The following is a 26,153-nucleotide window of genomic DNA, read 5'->3' as shown; positions in this document are numbered from 1 at the left end:
TACAAAATTCTGTCGCTTACAAAACTCGTCCCTGTCAAGATACAGTTTGCAATCATATATCATGGAAATCGGTTAACTGTATAATTCACTCTGATACCAATTTTACGATTGTCTAATGTAGGAAACCGTGTTAAATAATTTTGAAAGAGGGAGCTATATTTTACGCGTGCGTTGCAAATTGACTTCAATCCGATCTTACGGTTTTAAAAATTTTTATCGTGCGGTCAATTGAAATTTTCCTGTCATGTATGGTACTTTTTGAAAGCGTTAGCTGTCTAGTTTATGAATATCATAGAATGAAGTCACCATAGTTTAAGTTCGCTAAGAAAATCGAGAACGCGTTGACCAAGTCAGGAATATGTTACTTGGTGACTGTTGTCCGCGATATTTCATTGAGTACAAAATTCTGTCGCTTATAAAACTCGTTACCTTGAAGATACAAGATGCAAAGATATATCATTCAAATCGCTTAACTGTGTTGTTTACAGTGACACCAATTTCAACACTGTCCAATGTACGAAACCGAGTTGAATAATTTGAAAGATGCAGGTATATTTAACATGCGTGCTTTGCAAATTGACTTCCATCCAATACCTCTTGTTCATACATTTTTACCGCACTGTCTGTTCAAGTTTTCCTTTCATGTCTGATATCTGTCTACTTTATGAATATCTAAGAATTAAGTCGTCACATTTTAATTCCGCGAAGAAAATCAAGAACTCGTTAACCAAGTCAGCGATATATTACTTGTTTCAGACTGTAGTCTGCGAATTTCCAATGTTTACAAAATTCTGTCGCTTATAAAACTCGATCCTTTCAAGATACAGGTTTCAAGCATCTATAACTAAAATCGCTTAATTGTCTAGTTTTCAATGATACCACGTTCAAGGTTGTGCCATATACGAAACCGTGTTAAATCTTTTTTTAAGGAGACAGCTATATTTAACATACGTGCTTTGCAAATTCACTTGAATCCGATAGCACGGGTTCAAAAATTTTTATCGGACGCTTGATTCAAGTTTTCCTTTCATGTTTGGTACTGTTGTAGAACTCTATCTGTCTACTTTATCACCATATAACTAATACGAATTAAGTCATCATCTTTTAATCCCGCAAAGGAAACCGAGAATGCATTTGTTAAAGTCAGAGAGATCGTACTTATCCACTAGAGTCTTCCATTTGCCATTCTGTACAAAATCCTGTCGGTTACATAACTCGTTCCTTCCAAGATACAGGTTTCAAAACATAAGTCATTGAAATCGCTTAACTCTGTAGTCAACAAGTCACGTTCGTCCACAGAATGTATATACGCGTTTGTCTCAACATCCTCCGCCATTTTTGTTTGATGGTAAATCGCGAACGACGCGAATTATTGCGTGGGAATTCGCTCAGCTGTCAAGATTGGTGGAAATGGGGACATGTGATTGGCTATCAGTTAACCCTCGTGGGAATACCAGATCTCGCAGTAGATCTAAAAATAACTTAAGAGGGATTACGATGGGAATAGGGCCAGTATGAGGGATTACTTCTCTTACCTTCATAATCTCTTGGAACTTGTTATGTCCACTGAGCTTTCGCAAAATTTCACTATTCACAATCCCAGAAAGATGGAGACTTTTAAAAATTCACCTGTCTAGTTCTTGATTAATGGCTTCTTCTTTTTGCAGCTGTGTATTACTGTGATCTATTTTTCCTCGTCTTTCCACGTTTTTAGTCAATTAGACTTGGCAGGCCTTATGTCTGGGGAAATTTATGTCTGGGGAAATTTATAACTCTATTGTTTCCACACCCTCCGTAAAAAATGGGGTATCACTGGTCACCAAGACTATCCTCGGTGAGATCTTTCTAATAGTATTGTTGTGTGGAACAGCCCGAACAATAGCAATGATGCCTTCATTTTTTATGTTGTTATCTGCATGATTAATCTCATTAAGAGCCCTGCTCCAATTAGGATAGAAGGAATCGTCCGCCTACCCGCCCGTGATCTCCTCTTGGCTTATTTCATTTCCAGATCGAGACACTGGAGAGACACCCAATTTATCATATGCTTTAAAATACGCTCACCTTGTCTGAAGTATTCTTCTTTTCACGTGAGAAATCGTCATCTTTACTATCCGTACCCCTGTCCGAACTTGTAAAGGAGTTCGCAGCATCTTCCTCAACAAATCTTGGTCCATTTTCTAACAGAGATGAAATTTAAACTACAAAAACTCTGAAACTTTGTATATGGCTACCGCTGAAGCAGGGGGGAAGGATGACGCAGTGGTGAGAGTACTCGCCTTCCATTAATGTGGCCTGGCTTCAATTCACATGTGAGTTGAGTTTGTTCTTTCTCTACTCCGCTCCGAGATGTGAGCTATGATTTGATTTCATTGCTGTGCAGTGTCCCCAATTAGTGCCTCAGTATACAATTGACACTTGAATAAAAAAGGGGGATGTCGTCTTGGCAGTTTACGAAAATAATTTAACCGTGTATAATTATTTCGGAGATATTCGAGTAAAACTATGTTTAACCTCGTTAAGACACCCGTAAGGGTATGTTTAATTACTACGAAAATCATGCGATTATTGAGATCTGCACGCCTTAACTTAAAAACACAAGTGATATTAATTCTTAATTTTACTCAGCACCAAGTGATGTTTCCCCATGTGATTTGATGCTTCAACCTCAAATCAAGCTTACATAAGAGACTGTTGTTCCTGTTTCATAAACGCAATTGAGATCGTATTGTTTAAATTGGTACTTTCAAAAATATTTCATTAATTAAAAGATTCGCTGGCCAACTCATTTTCAAAACGTTAAGTCCTATCTTAGCAAGGCGATCGTTCCTGTTGAGCGCATGCATAGCAAACAGTTTCCAGCATATTAAAGTCACGTAAAGTCACAGCTTTTTCTTTAACGGTCTTTTGTTATTACTGTGAAACAGCCTGGCAATACTTTCTCGTTTATCTTCTACACCAGCCTCCTCTGCCCTAGCGCCCTCGGCAGTCTTAGCTTCAACTGTGATTGGCCCAAACCCAACAGATGAATTAATAAGAGTTTCTCCCTCAGAAGTTGGTACGCGTTCAGTTGTGTAAGTTCCTGGCGTTGTTATTTCCTCCTTCCCTAAAATTTCTGGCTCTAGTGCATCTAAATGCTCTTCCCGGATGTTATCCAACTGTCTGCGATATTGAGGCCGTAGAAGGGAACGTCTCGTGTACCTCTGAAATCCATATCTACTTGGCTGACGAAAAACTGGTCTGCCTTGGAAGAGAGACCCAGAAGAAAAATCTTGTATCGAACCTAAGGCATTTCGTGGCTGAGACAACCCACTGAAACGAAGTGGGGATATTAAACTTGAAGGAACTAATGATGAGGACATCAAGGGGGACAATCTACCAGTCAATCTTGAACGAAGCGCTTCCATCGATGACATCACAGAAGGTGCTAGGTACCTAAGTGGCGCTGATTCCAACGGAAGGAAATTTCCAAGCTGCTGAGACCCTGACATTCCTGTTTGTACCACAGGTACTGAATTTATCCTCATTGGCTGCAACCCAACATTCTGTGGTACGAGAGACTGCTGCTCCATCAGCTGCTGAAGTTGTAACTGACCTATCTGGGGATGCAAAGTTTCCTGCAACACTGATGACGGAAATGGCTGATATTGCTGCGCTGCTGTTTCCAGAGCTGGTGCAAAAATAAATTGTCGCTTGTAGTCTTGAGAAATGCCATCTTGTATTAAATCATCCACATCACTCTGTTCTTCAGGCACGATTGGTTCAACTATGGCTTGCCGTTTGACCTTTTTTTTCCCTTTCATGAACCCTTTACGCTTCTTTGTTTTCTTCGCTGATTCCCCAGGGACTTTTGACCTGCCTACTAATTGCAGTCGCTGCAGCATAGGAGACAGTGCGACATATGGGGAAATGGCTTGCTCACCAAGTGAGGACCCTGAAGACAACAGACATTAAAAGCTAATCAAAAATTCCCATTTCACAATTAGGTAGAGATTGTCGCAGCGCAATTGCGATTTTTAAGAAAACCTTTATAGTTATTGTTTAGTTGGGATAAATCTAAATAACACTGTTTGTCCGTGCAAATTGCCAACCGACGAAATCTAGCCATTCCTGAGAACCTTTTACATTGGACGGTAGTCATAGTCGGTAATCGCGTGCGTTTTTTTGAATATCAGAGGCAGTTTTTTACAGTTGTATAGCAGCTCTCGTAGCCTGCTATTGTTTGGTATTGTGGGCACCTTCCATTGTTTTTAAGTGTAATTCATGTTTTCAATTGTTTAGTCTTTTGTTTTTGGCTCGGTTAGCGAGCCAAGCACCTTTCACGGTAAGAGAGTTGCTATTTCACCCGATTTCCATGGCTTTTTTGGAACGCACAAGGAATGTGAATTTGTGGGATAATCCAATTGACAACTGGCTTCAATCTCATCTGCGAAAGCACTAAATCGTGTGGTAGATAGGCGATCTACCTTACTTAACTTTTGAAAAACCAACTTGAAGGTGAAATCGACTAAATCAAACTATTAAAGTTGTGTGAGTTTTGCCAGGAAGTAAGTAGCCTATAGGCCGAATTTAAATTATTCTGTTCTTTTCACTTTTATCTATTTGAAAATTGTTTTCTCATGTGCTGTCTCTCACTTTTGCGACACGGAAGTTTTTCCTTTCTGACTATTTCTGACTATTGACATCTTTGTCACTTTAAGGCATATTAAAGTATCACTTGTTTGTTCTTGGGAAAATACCTGTGATTCCATTGGACTGCATCAAAGAGCCTTGTGGCGCGTAAAGTTGAGACAATTGTGAAGGCAGGTAAAGTTTTCCCAAACTCACAGGATCAACATATTGAACGGTTTGTAGATTTGAAGGCACATAATTTAGGCCACCCCTCACTGCACTAGAGCTCCTCGCACCATTAAGATCCATTGCACTACCATATCCTAAACTTTGCAAAGTATTATGGCTTCCTTGTCTCAAGATGTCGTTGTATATCGCCTTGAGTCTGTTGAGCTCCTTGTACAGTTTCTCAAATCCACGCAAAACGTCGGGATTTTCCTGAGGATCTGCCATGACAGGAACGATGCCTCTCGTGAAAGCAGTTTGTTCCGACCCCTCTGGATAACCAAACTGAGAGGGCAATGCAAAAGATCGTACTTGAGGATTTGTTTGCAGATTATACGCCCCTAAAGGAGAGCTTACGCGTGAAAACGGAGAATAGGGCCCGTATCCATACGATCCAAAAGAACCGAGGGCTCCCAAACCATCAAATGATGAGGGTTGTACAAGTTGTGGAACAGGGGATATAAATTGACGCTTCCATTCCTTCACGTCGTTTATGTGTTTATTTTCTCGCGGAATGTCTGATTTGTGTGCCCTGACAGGGGTTTCATCACTGCTAGGCGTTGGAAACTTTCCTCGTTTTATTCCATTATAAAACCAGTTGTGGCAATAAGGAAAATGGTAACACCCATGAAAAAACACAGCTGGTTGGCGATGAATGACCGGAGGAGGTGCATAGTGCTGCGCCAGGTGTATTGATGGATGGAATATTGGGACAGCTGGAGTGCCAGGTTTTGCGACAACTTGAAGAGACGCTGGTTTGGCGTTGACTTTCACCCCAGCTGGGTTAGCATTAACTTCAATCTCAGCCGCCTTATCATCGACTTGAAAATGTGATGGTTCACCAGTTTGAGTCACTGAGCCACCTTCTTGAGGTAATGGTTTTGGATTAACACTTCCAAGATGATACAATAAACAAACAACTGAACAGAATGCAACCCGAACAGTCCCACCATAACAAAACCATGTCATGCTTGTATCTAAGTGAAGGACTCGAACCTTCCTTTCTGTGATTTATAAAACAGAACCCTGCATATTTATCGCAACTGTGTTTCGACCGTTTGTCGCTTTTGTGACTGGTGATATCATGTTTGCGTAAATAATGAATAACTTTTAAACACTTTTATGAACAAGTGGCCCAATTCTCTCCTATTGATTCGAATCATTGGTTGTGTAAATGACATATTACAAAGCATGAGGACGTTTTTTACTCTTTTGACGCAGTAGAATGGAAAGTGCGACATCATTCTTCACTCTTCTAACGAATTATACAGTTTAAAGCTGAATCGCAAAACTGATTGGTGTTTAGGCAATCGATTTGAACTTACCGTAAAAGTTGGCCCACACCAAAGATACTGATGTCCTACCAAGCAGTGCAATAAACACATAGTCGGCATATAACATAAACGAAGACACTTATAACTACATCTTGGTCACTTTGGCTAAGCCTCCTAATTTCAGACAAATGAAAGTGGTATTACATTTTAAGTATCCTCGTTCCCTTTCGAAAGCTCGTGGCCATAATGCACCCAGGGCTGATGGATTTACCAGGTTCCTAAGTGTACAATTTTAACCAGAGTGAAAAAAAGCACCAAACTTTGCACACAGATTCCTTAGGATATACCTAACAACTTTCGCTTACGTGGAGACAAATTTCAAAAATACGTCACAACCTGGACTGCCTGGTTACCAAGCTCAGGTGGAAAAAAGAAAGTGTTTTTGAAGGCAAATTGACGATTGAAACTTCACGAAAACTACTTGTAAAAAGGCAAAAGAGGTTAAACAGTTTTTATTGCTATTTTCGGTAATCTTTTAAGAATATTGATCTCCAAGACGCTTTGCGGGCGTGCCTTTCTTCGCTAAATTACTTAGTTCCCTAATTCTAACTAATTTTTTGACCAGCGCTTATCATATTGCATTTGCACCGACATAGAGGTGTCCAATATAGATTTGCACCTGGAACATTCTCGCTTACATTAACATTTGATTAAATCTTGACGAGCCTTTGACACTTCTGGGATGGTCATCCACGCTGGCTTCCACACATCACCAATTTTGTAGCTAAAAATGGAACGTTCTTATGCCGAATATCCTAAGCCCAAAATTAGCGAATGTTGAAACCATCGGTACACCTTAAGATATAAAGAAAGGCTTATTTTGATCATTTATAAAGAAAAACAATCATTTTTGGTCAGAAGCAGGGACCAAAGTGCCTCGTCACTAATGCTATAGTTTGGAGAAACAATTAACAATAAGACCCAATAGCCATGGGGCGAAGCCGAATGGGCTATTGACCCGTGGCCCTTAAGGGCGAAGGGTCTAATTGTTTTAGTATCACCCAACTAGTCGGACAGAAAAGGCGATAATAAAGTTAGCAAATGCAAGTTAAAGAAATAATTATTTGGGAATAAAACGAAAGAAAGCGTAGCCCTTTTCGCTACTCGAGGACTATTAATAATAGCCCTCTAGTAGTGTGGCCAATCAAAATGCAGGATTTGCATTAGTCCCCTAGTTGGGTGATACTAATAGATGTTATCTTGTCCCAGTTAATTAGATTGAGTTTACGTGTATTTAATGAATTTGGTATTCACCTTCCTTTGCTTTAACTGAGTATGTTAAAGCGTTTCTATGGTTCGCTTGTATTAACAGAACAGATACATTCTCGTCTCGCTAATAGAGCCCAAGGGCCAGACCTGACTTATCACACTCTATGACCGTCATTCGTTCCAGACTACTCAGGGAAGTGTGTGTGGGATCCGCTTCCATTTGCTGGAATGGATGAGTAGAAAGGAACTCAAGCAAAGGCGTTACGGCTTCGTGGCTTAAGTCCCAGGAATACCAGGCAGACCGTTTTTCGTTTCCGAAATAAAGTACAAAAAATAAAGTTTTCAAATTTTTACCACAGCGACCCACCACACCCTATTTTATGCAAAATGACTCGCTCAGTAAAACTAATTCAAGAAAAGGTCAAACTGGGCACCGTTCCTACTATTGATTAACAGACCCAGATGGACAGTCAAGCAAATTTTTTTGCTTCTGTGCGCTCTGTATAGATCTTATCAGCTGCCGTAGACTTCAACCGGCGAATAGAAAGATCGAATTGTTGAAAACACTGTCGCCATAGGGCTTTTAGCTTTCAAAGACAAGCTTCTACATTAAAAATGCCAATTGACCAATAAATGAATAATTACCAAATTGAGAAAAGTGATACTCGCACTTATCTGGAAAATTGTCCCTTGTAGGCACCTGAAATATTCAGGTGGCTTCAAAGGATTCCAAACCACGACCTCTGCCATGCTGGTGCCATGCTCTACTGACATAGCTATGAAGACACTCAACTTGTTGAGCTCATGTGTTCCCAAGAAAGGTCTCCATGAATTAACGATCATTACAATGACGTGAAGTGTAGACAGTTAAACCTTACATTCTAGTCCAGGTTCAGTTTAAACTGAATTTTTCTCACAAATATATGTTATCCTTTATCTTATGAATGCCTGTTAGAATAAGAACTTTTAAATGCTACATTTTAGTGTTACATAAATACTATGTGTGTTTTAGTCTTAAAAATAACAGAAAAATGGAAGGAAAGGCCAGAATGAATGATTATTGCAAGTATGTAGAAAAGCTTAAACATCTTATTATTCTAACAGTATATATCTCAAAGTGCGACCATAGAATATCGTTTGATGTCTTTGACCCTAATTTAAATAAATTCTATACAGTTTTCAGAAATTGTTCATTTTATTTTCACAACATTCGCTTTAAACAAAATAGATAACTTTTTTTCCTCAAGCTAAATGAAAGGTCGCCATCTTGGCCTTTGGGATGTCGTGGTATACTCTTCTCTTTCTAGCATGCAAATGACATCAAAGTGTAACTCTGCGAGGTCTTAAATAAAAATCTCCTCAGTCTCTTGGAATCGCTATAAAATCAACGTGTGGAGCTTCTTTTAATATGGTGTCCAATATTTGGCGTTATTGGGGACTGTTCCTGCGGAGAAAAAAAAAGGTTTAATCGATTAAGCGTTGCCTTCGTGTGTGATATATCGTCGACCGATGAAGCGAGGACACTGGTAGAAAGATGCGCACATGCAGACAAAACTGAGTCACCATAATTTCAAATACTTTATGTCACCCGATGAGTTTAGCTGCCACGGTTTCTAACTTCTTTAATACTGTGTCTCTTTTGAAATATAACCGAACGTTTTGTATTACACCAGACAAGAAATTATTTTGTTTCTACAATCTCCTCATAGTTGAGTGCATGCATCGTTCTCCTTTTGAATAAATCATTTAAATTTCATCGATCCCGTTTATTTTACTTTGCTTTTGTTTCTTTTGAATCACAGAGAAGCTCAGCATAAAAGCTCACTTAATGTCAATAAAAGTAAATAAAAGAATATACGCTGTATACTGCTGCAACTAAAGTAGAAAACAAGTTGCCAACACCATGATATTCGTTTCGGTTAAATCGGCAACATTACTTACTTTCACTATTACTGTACTCACCAACAATTAACTGTAGCACCCCGTTCTACTGTCCTGGTTGTGGAATTTGGGTTTTCTTTACGATCGGAGCTTTCCTTCCATCGTCAAGCGGGTTTCTTGTGAGGTAGCCCCTTGTTACTTCCCTAAATCGTCTGGGAATAAAAGAACGCGGGACAGAGGATCTTGCCTCTTCTCCTCCCAGTCCTCCGGTCAGTGGCGATGACATTCCACCTCCTAAGCCTCCCAGACCTCCAAGCTCTCCTTCAGGTGCACTTTGTCCACCAAGACCACCCAATGATCCACCCTCAGAATAGCTATTAGCTCCTACTGGAGCACCTTCGTTTCCTCCGAGACCTGCTGCTCCCCCGAGGCTTGCTCCCGCTAGCCCAGCAAGGCTGTCTCCACCAGCACCCATTTCTCCTCCTTGCCCTCCCTCTGGAAACGAGTTGGGGCTAAATCCTTCCCCAAATGCTTTGGAAGACAGGTCTCCAAAAGGCTCAGCTGGATTACCACCCTCTAAAGGGTTTCCATGACCACCAGCCAAGTCACCAAGTCCTGCGGGGCTCCCGGTACCGTGCTCACTTGGATGAACAAATATTACTGAATCTCCATTTGGTCCGGAATTAGCATTCGAGAACATCTGACGCTTTTGTCGAACGTCGGCAACATCTTCGGTAGACCTTGTGCTTATTTGCGGCTCTTTTCTCTCTTCGGGATTTTCTCCGCTGTCCTCCTGAATTTCTCCACTCGATTCTCCAGATGTCTCTACTTTATCAATTTGTTTGTCTTCAGTTTCCTGAGCTTCCTCTTTCTTTGTTTCTTCATCGGCACTGCTTCCTTCACTCTCAACCTCTTCTTGCTTCACGTTATCGTCTTTTGACACCTTGGACCTCGCTATTTCTGACCTTTTCTTCCATCCGCCATAAGGATGAACAATATGAGGCTGGTGGATGACTATAGGAGGACGATGATAAATGGTAGGTGGTGACGTAACATGTACAGCCGGGAAGTGGTTTCCAGCATTTATGATGGGTACAGGAGGGCCAAGGTGGACTGCAGGAACATGGGGGCGTACATGGATTGCTGGGACATGAGATGGAACGTTAATTACTGGGACGTGTGGTCCAATGTGGACTGCTGGAACGTGTGGACCAATGTGAACGGGAGGATAATGTGGCCCGACATGAATAGGTGGTGTGTGCGGTCCTACGTTTACTGTGTGTGGATATGGATGCCACCCAAACCACTGTCGTTTAACTTTTTGTTGGACAACTTCACGTTTTGATTTACCCTTTTTGTTTTGAGAATCATTGTCGGTGTCTATGTCATTATCTTCGTCGCTTTCGTCATCATTTTCTGGGATCGTAGATCGTCCAAAGAAACCGGAAGCTCCAGTATAACCACCCACACCTGTTCCGTAGCCTCCAAGAGCACCATATCCGCCAAATGATGGAGCTGTATAGCCAAAGTGCGGCTGATGGAAAACAATGGGTGGTTGATGATACACTGTGGATGGCGACATAACATGCACTGGAGGGCCAGTGAGAGAGTTCACGGCGTGCACAGGAGGCGTCATATGAACAAACGGAACATGAGGCCTTACGTGTAAAAGCGGAGCGTTTGTTCCATAATGAAGACTTGGAATTCGTGGGCTAAGATGAACTGCTGGTACGTGTGGTCCAATATGAACTGGAGGTGCGTTTGGGCCAATATTAACAGGAGGACTATGTGGTCCAAGAACCGCTGTGTGTTCATAGGGACTAAACCCTTGTAAATGAGGATAAGCTATGACTTGAAGTTTCGAAGGCTTGGCTTGGACCTTTACTCCTTCGGGATCGGCATTCACAACTAGCTCTGGGGGTTTTTCATGAACGGTATAACGAACGGTGTTTTTTCTGGGGCTTCTTTTCATCTTCATTCCCTTTGAATAAGTGCCGGAGAAGAAACTAACCACAACAATCCCCAAAAAGCATATCCATAATCCCCGAAAGGCCGCCATACCGAGGAGAAGAGATATTGTAAACAAAAGCGGTCTCTTGGTTTCCGTTAAAGAGAAGTAAGTCAAAACACAGGATAGTTTTCGATGGCCTTAGTGTTCAAGCCGTGATGACTTCACTCCAAGGGAATTCTTGCCATGATTTAATGTTTTATCATCTCATCGCACGTGGCACTTAGTTTTACGGAAGAGTAGCAATTTGTGGCGGCGTCACATCCTACAATAAAGCCACCTGTGACCTATTTTTTCGTGTTACGGGTTTTGCAGGAAAGCGCATTTTCTACTGGAGGAAAGGTGCTTGTACTAATAAGCACACAAATTGGAACTTAATAAATTTTTAACGCAATCGTTTATTCCATTTTGGCCCCTTTCTTACTAAAACAAAAAAGAAGGTGCAGTCGTACGCTTTTCATAGACCTCAAAATGGGATTTTGTAAAATGTAGGACAGAAGATCCCTAGATACTACAACTGACCAGCGTTTGATTGTTGACATGTCAGACTTAATCATGAAGAGCCTCAAAGCTTTGAACCTTATCTTTGTGGTTCAATAAACCAGGTTTTTGTTTCAAAACAACTAACAACTTATCAATTAGCAGCAAATAAGCGTGCGTTTAGATTATTTCATAAGTTTCAGTCTTAATTGTTAAACGGCAATACAGACAAAACAATGGAGGCCAGACAATTCAAATTGACAGTCTAAATAAACATATTGAATCTGTACCACTTTTCTGCAATTTTAATTTAACATTTCGCATCATATGGCCACCGTTTTAAATTTTCTTTCTTATTGCTTTCAAACAAGTTCTCCTTTCCCGTTTCGGAATCTCAGAATTCAGAAGAACATTTTTATTTCAACGAGGCCTTTCAACGAGGCTTTTACTTTTTTCGCATTTAAATATGCATGGGCATTAACGGGGCAAGAAGTGATTAATTAAACGCTAATGATAGAAAACGAGAATGGAGGCCATTTCGAAATAGACAGAAAGCGCAACACGCACACTTCGATGAAGTTAACGCATTTAAACTTATATTCAGTATCTCAAGAATGATTTATAAGCGCTTCATTAGAAATCAACACTGCATCCAAGTTAGCTCAAGCAAGAATGGACAAGTCAACAGAATATTAAAACTTAGTTTGACGACCATTTCAATTCTTCTCAAGTACGGACAATTACATCAGAATAGGAACCTTTTAAACATCGTGAATTCTAAAGCTCACAAGATTTAACTTTACTTCGTTTTCATTTTTACTTCAAATACCCAGCTATGCGCTTTGTCTACCTATTGCATGTTAGTTATGTCAAGCGATACTTAACACATTCTTAATGTATTGCAAAACCTATCGACTGTTTCCATGAGCACTCGATGGAAACACACAATTTCTCACATCCCTGGATGTGATAGTTTTTTCCAAAATGGACTGGGAACGAGTGATCCCAAAAGACTGGATAGAGCGTCTATGTGCTACTCATGAGCTTTAAGTAAGAGGAAAGCAAACTGGCAATGTTTTAGACAACAGTTTCAAAGTTATTTCGCATAATATCGAAGGAGGGTCCATTTTCACCAATAACTTCACTGTCTATACACCTTATACCAAAGTGGCCGCCATTTTAGTATTCTTCGTTTCCACGCAAATTGGCCCTTATGGCCTCGCTTTCAAACGTAAAATTCAAAAGAATATTTAACCCTGAATAAAGCCAAAAGGGCCAATTTGCATGGAAACAAAAGAATACTAAAATGGCGGCCATTTTGGAATAAGGTTCATAAGAAGCCTTGGCGGGAAAGTGATTCCAACGAGATGGCACCGCGGACAACAGTTCTGCCAAGGCGAAAACAGTAGCTTGCTCCATCCAGTCCATGCCCCCGTTTTAGGTTCAATCGTACATGTAAATATGCTATTGTGAATTTTATGCAAAAAAATGTAAAAAAAAAAACAGGTTCTGTCTTCTTGAAAGGCTTAAGAATTTGGTTCACCTATATTCTTATGAAATTTTCATGGCGGGGAGATTAAATAAAAATCTTCAGCGGCGGTTAACTTTAGAGGCAAAGGAGAGGACCACGAATGCTCAAGTCTCAACCAGCTTCAAGGAAAAATTTTCGATGATTCCAATAGAGAAAAACTGTATCGTCCGGCTCTACTAAATAAATAATATTGATGTAACTTTTGCCGTCATATCAAGGTTATCAATTTTGATATCATTATCCCATATAATCATTTGCAGTGACAAGTTGACCCATAGGGTCCTTTGAATCATGCATAAAACCGTTTAAAGAGCTACTATGATTAAAAAATCAGTTTCATTTTTTTTTAAGATTTCGAACGTGTGTGTGCTTAACACTGGACTGTCAAATCTTTGGCTTCGACTTTTATCCAAAGGCTGTTTACCTTCAGTGTAAGTTTTGGATTTCACGGTCCGCCATTACTCTCGTTCAAAACTGACCGATTGGACCTCAGAGGGTTAAATCTAGGGAAAGCGAACGCTAGAAACTCCCGTGCTAAATACTAATTCAGCTGAGTACACATGTATTGCATTCTTAAAGTAGTGAGTTTTAGAAGTCATTTTCTCCTAACTGCAGCGCCCTCAAGATTATAAATTCAGTAATGGCGCACCATTTAAGCGCCTATCACCCTTAGACAATGATAATGAATTCTGATAATATATGTCCACCAAAGACGTCCCGTGAATTCTTGTTGTCTCCTTAGATTTATTTTTATAAGCGGGAAAAAATCCCCCAAAAGACCTCATTTTCCTCCACATGGAATTCAAAAAGGAGCAGTTGAAAGCCTGGGAACTAACTAGCTTGTGACTTCAACCCGATATCTTATTTACAACCACTGATCTTAAGGTAACTCCTCGGTATTGCATTGCGCATCCCTACTGCGCACGATTCACTGGAAAATTTGGACCATTTACAGACTTCATAAAATGTCTGTAAATAATAAATTTACAGACTTTAACACTTAACCCCAAAAATATAAAATCTTTGTAAATTTATTTTACAGATATTTTACAGAGTTTTGTTGAGTAAAGCTCTATAAAATGTCTGTAAAATGTTTGTAAATTATTGGAGTTACAGCAAGAGGAAATAATTGAAATTTACAGACTTTATAAAATCTTGCAAAAATGTCTATAAATCGAAAATTTACAAAGATTTTACGCCGTTTGGTCATGTCTCATAAAATGTCTGTAAATTGCGCTTTATCATGATCATGCGTGTCCTGTCTAAGTTACCAAATGATTTTGGATCAGTATGCCCTGTTCACGATGATTTTGAGTGTCAAATATTTATTACCTAATTAAATTATGTAGTAAACTGTTGAATTAGCCCTGCATGTTACACTGAGTTCGGTTTATCAAAAGTTCGCCGGTTGCAACCTATAAAATGCCTATCGGTATGTGTTTTAATAGTTCGACTTGGATCAAGTTTTAGGCCCTGTTGATATGGAGAAAAGTTGTCCTCGAAAGATGGTCACCCTCCCAGCCGGGTCTTTAGCTAGCGTTTATGTGAGAAAAGAACTAACCTTTTTCCCTGAGTCAAGAGCTGCCCGGCTCAGTTTCGATCATCAGGAGACTGGGAAGATAGCACTCGTGCATTCTCTCATCATCTTGCCTCGACCAAGTTGACTCCACTGAGCGAGCCAAAGTGTTTACATGGAATAAAGTTGGCCTGGCCAGGAGGGCGACCCTACCGTTGACAAAGGGTGACCCGGCTAGGTGAGTTTCCCTTCTAGCCGAGCCCTTTTTTTTCCTCATGTAAACAGTTTACTTAAACCGCATTTTATAGGGAAATGTAGGAAAAGTTGGCTGGTCCAGGGTAACTCCGGTAAGCGAGTGACCCTTCTTCCCGGGACAATTTTTCTCCAAATAAACGGGTACTTAGGGCCTCACAAGATTAGACCGTTTTAATTGTTTACAACAATTGCAAAGGCCATAAAATCTATGTAAATTGACACAACCCGGCCATAAAATAGTTTTTGTGTGTAAATTTCATGTAAATTGCTGGGATGAATCATGCAAATAACATGTAAATCAAGGCCTTTGTGATATAGGAGTCCCAGCACAGAATGAGATTGAGAAAGTAATGTAGGCTAGTAAGCAGACTTTACCATGCTCCTTGAAAAAAATAGCATTGGTGTTTAGCTGCCCAAATTAATCGTGCGGGTTTCAGTCAATTAACGTGGGTGCTTTCATAGCCCGTAGCTGCAGGTGAGAATTACTTCTTATGAAGTAATGATCGAAAATCCGGCAGCCATATTTGTTATTCTAAATGATTAGTATCCAGTCTCTTGAGAAAAACAGAAAAGGAAATCTCAAAAGGAACACACTTTCCCCCGTTCCATATTTTGATTGAGGAAATTTGCTCTTGACCTTTAAAGCAGAAAATTCTCCCCGGCTTTTCCACCCAAAATGAAAGCGCCCCAGGAATCGCACTGGGCTCGCAACGGGTTGTGATTGGATGTTGGCACAAAGAGAAGGATTGTGGACATTTCACAATAATTACATGATGCAACAACTTTGTTCGCCATTATGAATTGCCCCGCCGCAAAGACTCTGGGAACGAGATCGGTTTGAATTATCGGTTTGTTTTTCGCGCGGGCGAGCAATGCATGTGCTCTTCCTCTCTTTTTCCCTTGTTGTACGACCAAAATTGGATCTTTGCGATTCCTTAACATTTTGTGCGGGTGAAATAGCACGCATTCCACCAAATAAATCCAGTAAACATCGACGGAATCCGGAAGAAAGGGCAACGACAATTCAGGTCAGATAATCAGCATTCGCCACAAAGATACACGCCAGTGACATGATTCAACCTCAGACAGTCTCCGAAAGGGTTAATCGGTGAAGACTTCATGGCAAAAATAGAGACCTTCTTCAAAACGTAAAGGGAGTTCTACGAACGTTTGGAACAAAGGGTGGCCTGGCCGAACAGCTACATTTAGCGAATGGGCGGGAAGATTCAAAAGATCCGAAAAGCAAAAGACTGCCGGAGGTGTTTTCGGTAAGTCGTCATCTTACTTACAAACCTGATTTAAGTTTAAATGGCTTAAAATTTTAAAGTTTTGTTCCCTTGTTCCCCGCCCAATTTACTTTCAAACTTGTACCCGGCTTTTTGCTCCCTAAAATTGTTTATGTCGCCTTGTTCCTAAGACATTTTGTCATTTTTCCTCTGTTCCCCAGTTCAAAATAGCCATCTTCCCTCGTTTCCCAAAACGCCAAGGAGGGCCTCAGCACAGTCATTACTTTTGCAGACCTACTCCCTTAGTAATTTCACTTTATATTGTATTAAGGCCATTTAAGGCAATAACAATAATAACGAACAGGGAATTACATGTAATATATGGATCTCTGTATACCCAGCCCCTTATTCGCCACTTACAGATGCCTTGTTCTTCAAACGATGCCACTACAAGAGCACAATAGTGGCCGGTTATTCTGTAGTTACTCCCTTGTCACCTGTATACCTACATGTACCTTCACTGGTTTCTCATGCACGAGGAGCCAGAGCAAGCTAAATTTTGGACTGGGCGCTTAATAAGATTACTCCTTTGACACTAGATTTCACTGAAAGGTCGGTTACACTTCAGAAGAAACCGCCTGGGAGATTATCTCGCTTTGGTCTCCCATTAATTGTCAATACCTCCGTCAATCCCACCCAAATAAAGTATCTTGATGACAAATCTTATTTCCATCAATTTGACCAAATAATAAATTATCCAATTTCTTTGATTGTCCAAGATAAGGCAGTTCTGTGGACTTGATCGCTTGGTTATTGTTCCGGATGTCCGGACAAATTTCAATTTCCCGACTGGGTTCTTTTTAGGCCAGAATCCCAGATGAAGGGTGGCAGACAATGATGATAAATCTGACAAAATTAATTGGAACAGGAGTAAGTACACGAAGCTTGTAGCTATTTTAATTGACATTCTTGTGTATTTGGGAGGTGAGCGGGAGGAGTTGGGTTTTTGAGGTCTATGCACAATCACAATCCTTTCAGGTGAAACCTGGAATTACTTCTAAGCGATCTAAGTGCACAGAAAAAGCAAGTTAAAGCATGGCCTAAAAGTTGATGCGAAAGAGTATACAAAGTTAAATTACAGCTATGCTATTAATAATTAATTGTGTAGCATATACCTGAGGTATACAATCCTTAACTCACTGTCACACCATTTTACTTTGTAACCTCTTGGGTCACATATACCTTAGGTTATACAATCTGTTAACTCACTGTGTCACCAGTTCACTTTGTAACCTCTTGGGTAGCATATACCTGAGGTATACAATCCATAACTCACTGTGTCACCATTTCACTTTGTAACCTCTTGGGTAGCATATACCTGAGGTATACAATCCATAACTCACTGTGTCACCATTTCACTTTGTAACCTCTTGGGTAGCATATACCTGAGGTATACAATCCATGACTCACTGTGTCACCATTTCACTTTGTAACCTCTTGGGTAGCATATACCTGAGGTATACAATCCATGACTCACTGTGTCACCATTTCACTTTGTAACCTCTTGGGTAGCATATACCTGAGGTATACAATCCATAACTCACTGTGTCACCATTTCACTTTGTAACCTCTTGGGTAGCATATACCTGAGGTATACAATCCATAACTCACTGTGTCACCAGTTCACTTTGTAACCTCTTGGGTAGCATATACCTGAGGTGTACAATCCATAACTCACTGTGTCACCATTTCACTTTGTAACCTCTTGGGTAGCATATACCTGAGGTATACAATCCATAACTCACTGTGTCACCATTTCACTTTGTAACCTCTTGGGTAGCATATACCTGAGGTATACAATCCATAACTCACTGTGTCACCATTTCACTTTGTAACCTCTTGGGTAGCATATACCTGAGGTATACAATCCATGACTCACTTTGTCACCATTTCACTTTGTAACCTCTTGGGTAGCATATACCTGAGGTATACAATCCATAACTCACTGTGTCACCATTTCACTTTGTAACCTCTTGGGTAGCATATACCTGAGGTATACAATCCATGACTCACTGTGTCACCATTTCACTTTGTAACCTCTTGGGTAGCATATACCTGAGGTATACAATCCATAACTCACTGTGTCACCAGTTCACTTTGTAACCTCTTGGGTAGCATAATTATACCTGAGGTATACAATCCATAACTCACTGAGTCACCAAATCACTTTGTAACATCTTGGGTAGCATAAACCTGAGGTATACAATTCATAACTCACTGTGTCACCATTTCACTTTGTAACCTCTTGGGTAGCATATACCTGAGGTATACAATCCATGACTCACTGTGTCACCATTTCACTTTGTAACCTCTTGGGTAGCATATACCTGAGGTATACAATCCATAACTCACTGTGTCACCATTTCACTTTGTAACCTCTTGGGTAGCATAATTATACCTGAGGTATACAATCCATAACTCACTGTGTCACCATTTCACTTTGTAACCTCTTGGGTAGCATATACCTGAGGTATACAATTCATAACTCACTGTGTCACCATTTCACTTTGTAACCTCTTGGGTAGCATATACCTGAGGTATACAATCCATGACTCACTGTGTCACCATTTCACTTTGTAACCTCTTGGGTAGCATATACCTGAGGTATACAATCCATAACTCACTGTGTCACCATTTCACTTTGTAACCTCTTGGGTAGCATAATTATACCTGAGGTATACAATCCATAACTCACTGTGTCACCATTTCACTTTGTAACCTCTTGGGTAGCATATACCTGAGGTATACAATCTATTAACTCACTGTGTCACCAGTTCACTTTGTAACCTCTTGGGTAGCATATACCTGAGGTTATACAATCTATTGACTCACTGTGTCACCATTTCACTTTGTAACCTCTTGGGTAGCATATACCTGAGGTATACAATCCATAACTCACTGTGTCACCATTTCACTTTGTAACCTCTTGGGTAGCATAATTATACCTGAGGTATACAATCCATAACTCACTGTGTCACCATTTCACTTTGTAACCTCTTGGGTAGCATATACCTGAGGTATACAATCTATTAACTCACTGTGTCACCAGTTCACTTTGTAACCTCTTGGGTAGCATATACCTGAGGTTATACAATCTATTAACTCACTGTGTCACCATTTCACTTTGTAACCTCTTGGGTAGCATATACCTGAGGTATACAATCCATAACTCACTGTGTCACCATTTCACTTTGTAACCTCTTGGGTAGCATATACCTGAGGTATACAATCCATGACTCACTGTGTCACCATTTCACTTTGTAACCTCTTGGGTAGCATATACCTGAGGTATACAATCCATAACTCACTGTGTCACCATTTCACTTTGTAACCTCTTGGGTAGCATAATTATACCTGAGGTATACAATCTATTAACTCATTGTGTCACCAGTTCACTTTGTAACCTCCTGGGTAGCATATACCTGAGGTTATACAATCTATTTACTCACTGTGTCACCATTTCAGAGTAAAATCTATAAGTGTCACTCTCAGGAGGGAGAGGGTTGTTAATCTAATAAGCCATTTCGGAGTTCATGTCTGCCTCCTCTTCAAAGCGAGTCTAAGTGCGAAGTTTTTCTCCTGAAAATTAGTTTTCATTCATATGTACATGTAGACCTAATTACCATCACAAAGACTTCGCACTTAGACTCGCTTTGAAGAGGAAGCAGACAGGAACTCGGAAATAGCATATTCATAACAATACACTAAAAGCCATCTTGAGGAATTCTTATATCGCAAAACTTTTGTTTTAAGGGACAATTTTTGGCATGATTGCTCCACTGTTTTAATTGGATGTGGGAAATCTCACAAGCTAGACAAGTGCTTTGAGTGCTTTATGCCCAGGCACCCTCAAAAAAAGATCAAATTTATGAGTGAAACACTAAATCAGACATTATCAATAAAAAAGTATGAAAAATTCAACAATAAATAATAATTATTGATTTTATTACATGTACAAAATGGTCAGTTTGGTAAGGTGGACACTTTGGGATGTTGTCACAGGCTTCCATATAAGTTTGTAAGCCAGGGTGTCAACAAGGAATTCTAGCGGGTCAAATTTCCACAGCTCCTACCATAACCATTATGTCGGGTCATGAAGCTGACCTGGTAGGGTTTTCATATGTCCATATTTTGTTTCAGGGCAATGTATTAGGTCTTTGGCAGCTAAAAAGGGCAGGTGGAGATTGTCTTGAATGGGGCTTTTCTAAAAGGTAGGTAACTGTTATTTAAGGAAACTCTTGTATTTTTAAAAGTACCATGGAAACACTACATACATGTACATTGCACAGAGACCAATGGGATAAATTGTTTTGTGCTCTCTTTCAAAGTGAGACTGTATGTAAATTTTGTGATGTCTATAAACATAATAAATATTAAAAATTTTATCATTGTGTAATACAATTCAGAAGTTTTCATTGGCCCTGCCATCCTAGTATATGAGCTAATATTCCATGCTCTACAAAACGATGGAAAGGGTACATGTCAGCTGTAAATATACAGTTACACAATGAAGTCAGTAGATTTCTCTCTATTTTGGGGGCATTTTCAATAAAACTATTATTATTGCATTCAGGCTTGTTAAATATGAAATAACCAGTCGAGCATGGAAAACAAAGTTGCCCAACATATCCTAATAATGATAATGATAATGATAAAAATAATAATTCTTGAAGCATAATTTAGCTTGTTATGTGGAGCCAAGCTAATAAGCAAAAGATCATTAGGATAATTTGTCATTTGTTTTGTTTGTTAGTTTGTAAATTTTTAAACCGATTGACTCCTGGGAGTTTACTATGTGTAATGCCAGATGATTTTCTGATCATTTTGTACTTTGCAACCACCTCATAGTCCATACCTTGTCACGGTGGGGTTGCTTGTGTACCTCAATGCCCCAGAGCTAGCCCAATGAGAAATTCAGCATAGGAAAGTGCTGTTTGTTGTTTTTGAGTAGAGGTCAGACTGAAACAGACTACATATATGTAATAGACAGAATACAGCCTTAAGCTGCTAGCTTAACCAGACCTGAAGTACATTGATCAGTTTCAATGTAATCTTTAAAAGTATCTATAATATTAAATTATTATTGCAAAACAGATTGCATTTTAAATAATTTCTTGTATGTGATAGTCTGTTTTTGACTTTTGTTATCAAAAGGCACAACCAGTCTCTTTCTCATCATTTTTATTTTACCCTAATGAGTTCTGTCTCTCTCGGGTAGTCAGTCCATTTTTTACTCTTGTTATCTGAAGGCAGAACCAATTTTGTAATAATTATTATTTTGTACTAATGAGTTCCATCTCTCTTGGGTAGTCAGTCCAGTTTGGACTGTTGTTATCTGAAGGCAGAACCAATTTTGTAATAACTATTATTTTGTACTAATGAGTTCTGTCTCTCTTGGGTAGTCAGTCCAGTTTGGACTGTTGTTATCTGAAGGCAGAACCAATGTTGTAATAACTATTATTTTGTACTAATGAGTTCTGTCTCTCTTGGGTAGTCAGTCCAGTTTTGGACTGTTGTTATCTGAAGGCAGAACCAATTTTGTAATAATTATTTTTTTCTAATTAGTTCTGTCTCTCTTGGGTAGTCAGTCCAGTTTTGGACTGTTGTTATCTGAAGGCAGAACCAATTTTGTAATAATAATTATTAAATGTACTAATGAGTTCTGTCTCTCTTGGGTAGTCAGTCCAGTTTGGACTGTTGTTATCTGAAGGCAGAACCAATTTTGTAATAATTATTATTTTGCGCTAACGAGTTCTGTCTCTCTTGGGTAGTCAGTCCAGTTTGGACTGTTGTTATCTGAAGGCAGAACCAATTTTGTAATAATTATTATTTTGGGCTAACGAGTTCTGTCTCTCTTGGGTAGTCAGTCCAGTTTGGACTGTTGTTATCTGAAGGCAGAACCAATTTTGTAATAATTATTATTTTGCGCTAACGAGTTCTGTCTCTCTTGGGTAGTCAGTCCAGTTTGGACTGTTGTTATCTGAAGGCAGAACCAATTTTGTAATAATTATTATTTTGCACTAACGAGTTCTGTCTCTCTTGGGTAGTCAGTCCAGTTTGGACTGTTGTTATCTGAAGGCAGAACCAATTTTGTAATAATTATTATTTTGTACTAATGAGTTTTGTCTCTCTTGGGTAGTCAGTCCAGTTTTGGACTGTTGTTATCTGAAGGCAGAACCAATTTTGTAATAATTATTATTTTGTACTAATGAGTTCTGTCTCTCTTGGGTAGTCAGTATAGTTTGGACTGTTGTTATCTGAAGGCAGAACCAGTTTTGTAAATAATTTTATAAATTATTATTATTTTGTACTAACGAGTTCTGTCTCTCTTGGGTAGTCAGCCTAGTTTTGGACTATTATTTTCTGAAGGTAGAACCAATTTTTGTAATCATTATTATTTTGTACCAACTGGTAATTCTGTCTCTCTTGGGTACTCAGTCAATTTTCTATGTACATGTATTTGTGTAACCTGAAGGAAAATCAGTTAACATTAATATCCTTAATTTTGTTTTCTTTGATACAGGGCCAATCTGCAGGAGATAATATAGTCAAATCTCTTAAAAGCTGCTGTCGAATCTTGATTGTGAAGGAGGAGAGCGAACCGTTGAAAACAATTGCTGATAATTATAGAAAAACAGTGGAACACCTTCCGTTCTATCAACATATATTCTCCTTACATGTTCTCCTCGACCAAGTCCCCAAATGATCAACCATTTCGGAGAAAAATAGTATTCGATATTCTAGACTTGCTACCCATGAGGACTGCAAATTCACTGAGAGTTGCTAAACGAGGAATTTTGGAGAATCCGAGCGGGTGTGTCAAAAATAAAATGAAGACCCCGGGACAAACGCCCTTCAATCTATGAACTCATCGCTGTGTTGGAATAGGAGAATGCCCTGGGATTACCAGAAAAAAATAGTACATGTATTAATGCACCGCTTTTGTTTTTCTTACAGTAGCTTACAGTTATCGCTAAGTCTTTTTCGTTCCATCAAAGACATTACTTGAAATGACATCGACATCCCGTACGAGACATCGAGATGTCTCGTACGGGGCGGGGCAAAGTCTCTGGAAAACGTTCCCTGAATGGCGTTTTGTGGATTTATGCTTCTCCCTTGTGACTTAAAAACCATGCAGTTAATTTGTCATAGTATACTAATTTGTAGTATTTTTCATCTGAACTGGCAGGTGGCACACCTCATACAGTTCGATGTAACTTGTAAATTCGGTCTAACCATGCAGTTAATATGACATAGTATACTAATTTGTTGTATTTTTCATCTGAACTGGCGGGTGGCGCACCTCATACAGTTCGATGTAACTTGTAAATTCGGTCTAACCATGCAGTTAATTTGTCATAGTATACTAATTTGTAGTATTTTTCATCTGAACTGGCGGGTGGCGCACCTCATACAGTTCAATGTAACTTGTAAACTCGGTCTAACCATGCAGTTAATTTGTCATAGTGTACTAATTTGTAGTATTTTTCATTGGAACTGGCGGGTGGCACACCTCATACAGTTCGATGTAACTTGTAAATTCGGTCTAACCATGCAGTTAATTTGTCATAGTATACTAATTTGTAGTATTTTTCATCGGAACTGGCGGGTGGCACACCTCATACAGTTTGCTGTAACTTGAGAAGTAGGTGTACCTATGCAGGTAATCCATGCGGTTAATTTGTTTTAGTATGCTAGTATTACCCAACTGAACTGGCAGGTGAACTGTAAACCCGGAGGTAAGCTGCACCCTGACCTTACCAGCTCAAATTTACGGAAAAACGTTTTTTGACAGAAAACAAAAGAAATCCAAAGTCTAGTCTTTAGAAGTCAAGTTCATCCACTGTTCATCGAACGTTAACTCACTATTCACTAATATTGAAACGGAAAATACTTTAATGTAATTTTAGCACTTTAATGTAATGAACATCGTTTTTACCAACTTGGACATATGATTGATCTTTTTCTGGTATTTGTTGACAGGAATTTCTTAAACACAGTTTTGCCATAGATTTTTTTGCATTACAACAAGAACATGAGCGGAACGTTTGTAGCTTAGTACATGCAACTAGGCATAAAAGTGGATGCAAAGATGGAAAACTGGCCACCAGAGGCAGCCTTTTTCAGATCTTCCCGCAGATAAGCCGTGCCCATTTCTAACAACTTTATTTGTAATTGGGGTAACATAAGCCAGATTTTTATACTTATTTAATAATAATGAAATCCCTTGCATATATTTTATTCCTTATTTGATGAATTTGTATGGGTTATCAAATAGTGATGAGTGAATTTAGGGAATAATTTCACACATGCTTTGTCAAAAATCAAATAATTTCATAAACCTTAAGGCAAGAACAATTATTTGATTTTGGACAAAACAGAAGTGGAATTATTCCCAAGTTTCACGAGTATACATTGTACCATTTTATCAGCTATAAATCATGGTTGACAAATCGCATTCATAGGACGTGGTTTTTTCAAAAGTGAACACCATTCTGGCACTGTAGAAAAAGTTGCCATGGCAACTCATGTTATTAATTGAATTATTTTATTGAACTTATTGCAAGAATTTTATGGTACACTTAGATTCTATTGAAAGTAATATAAACAAATGATTATTTTTAGATTTGAAATAAAAATTTATGCATTCACAAACTCTAGAACTTGTTCTTTTTTCTACGTAAAATCGACTAACCTTTCATCCATTTCACTTTTTATTAACATTTCCTGGCTTATGTCAGGTTTTAAATGCTATTATTTACAGAGATATTGTAAACATTTTGCTGAGATTTTGTGCACTAAAACACCAACATTTTAAAAACATTTCACATACTTTACCCCTCCAGTTTTACAGACATTTTATTGACATTTCCTGCCTTCTGTCAGGTTTTAAATACTTAATTTACAGAGATACTGTGAACATTTTGCGGAGATTTTGTGCACTAAAACACCAACATTTTAAAAACATTTCACATACTTTTCCCCTCCAGTTTTTTGAGGGTTTTTGTAGACATTTTATAGACATTTCATGCATTCTTCTCACTCACTTTTTACAGAGATAACACTGACATTTTATATGGATGGATTTACAGAGATTTTTTCTCGTGTAAATTTTACAGAGAAAGTAAAGAGATTTTACAGACATTTTGTACTTATCGCATAAAATCTCTGTAAATTTTTCCTTCAATTTACATAGATTTTATTGAGATTTTGTACACATTTTATGTCATCGTAAGGACGAAAATGTGTTAAATTTTACAGACTTTTTATGGAGTTACAAAATCTCTGTAAGTGTGCAAATTTACAGAGATTGTAATTTACAAAGAAATGTGGACATTTAACACAGATTTTACCAACTTTTTTGAAGTCTGTAAATGGTTCAAGTTTTCCAGTGCTTTTCGTGTCATTAGCACGCGCTCATGAGCACGCGCGCGTACAAAAGGTAAGAGTTGTCCCTCAAACGAGGCCTGATAGCGAAATAAATGCTCTTTTTCTCTCAAACGAGCACGGAGACCCCCGATTTTTTTTCAGGTATTTGCTAAGAACAATCTAATAAACAACATATTTGAAGAAGAAAAAAAGTTTGATAGTAGAACATGAATTGTTTTGGAAAACAGTTCCGTACTGGGTGTATTTTGGCCAAGACGAGGACTTCAAGCTAACCACGGAACTGTGCCAAAGAGTGCACTATTCCCACAACCATGCAATCAAAAACGGCGTAAATGAAGCAATACTGCTTATGTGAATAAAAGAAGCTTTATTTTCAAAATAGAAAATCGAAGGTGATTCGAATATTTAACGCGAAAAAAGTAAAAAT

General features: G+C 39.0%; 2 protein-coding genes and 1 long non-coding RNA gene across 4 annotated transcripts; 1 reads left to right on the top strand and 2 right to left on the bottom strand.

Moving 5' to 3' along the window:
• Positions 1 to 2,513: 2,513 nt before the first annotated feature.
• LOC138041280 (uncharacterized) lies at positions 2,514 to 5,911 on the bottom strand. The gene is made up of 2 exons (XM_068887046.1): positions 4,740 to 5,911; positions 2,514 to 3,934 (listed from the first exon to the last, which is right to left on the bottom strand). The coding sequence occupies exons 1-2, from the start codon at positions 5,803 to 5,805 to the stop codon at positions 2,883 to 2,885; spliced, it is 2,118 nt and encodes a 705-aa protein (XP_068743147.1). The 5' UTR covers positions 5,806 to 5,911; the 3' UTR covers positions 2,514 to 2,882.
• A 2,644-nt stretch (positions 5,912 to 8,555) lies between these two features.
• LOC138042844 (uncharacterized) lies at positions 8,556 to 11,446 on the bottom strand. Its single transcript, XM_068888878.1, has 2 exons — positions 9,342 to 11,446; positions 8,556 to 8,823 (listed from the first exon to the last, which is right to left on the bottom strand). Exon 1 carries the CDS (start codon positions 11,317 to 11,319, stop codon positions 9,367 to 9,369), a length of 1,953 nt encoding a protein of 650 aa, XP_068744979.1. The 5' UTR covers positions 11,320 to 11,446; the 3' UTR covers positions 8,556 to 8,823; positions 9,342 to 9,366.
• Positions 11,447 to 15,873: 4,427 nt separating this feature from the next.
• On the top strand, positions 15,874 to 23,578 carry LOC138041279 (uncharacterized). 2 transcript variants are annotated; one of them, XR_011130785.1, is made up of 4 exons: positions 15,874 to 16,318; positions 17,141 to 17,206; positions 20,477 to 20,547; positions 22,860 to 23,578. It is a non-coding gene; the product is annotated as an uncharacterized lncRNA (long non-coding RNA). The 2 variants fall into 2 exon arrangements; XR_011130786.1 differs by lacking the exon at positions 17,141 to 17,206 and having other exon boundaries at positions 15,880 to 16,318.
• The last annotated feature ends 2,575 nt before the right edge of the window (positions 23,579 to 26,153 follow it).

The sequence above is a fragment of the Montipora capricornis genome, chromosome 3 (genome assembly GCF_036669925.1).
Source record: "Montipora capricornis isolate CH-2021 chromosome 3, ASM3666992v2, whole genome shotgun sequence".
In the NCBI taxonomy this organism is placed as follows: Eukaryota; Metazoa; Cnidaria; class Anthozoa; order Scleractinia; family Acroporidae; genus Montipora; species Montipora capricornis.
This window is presented reverse-complemented; position numbering and strand designations above follow the sequence as displayed.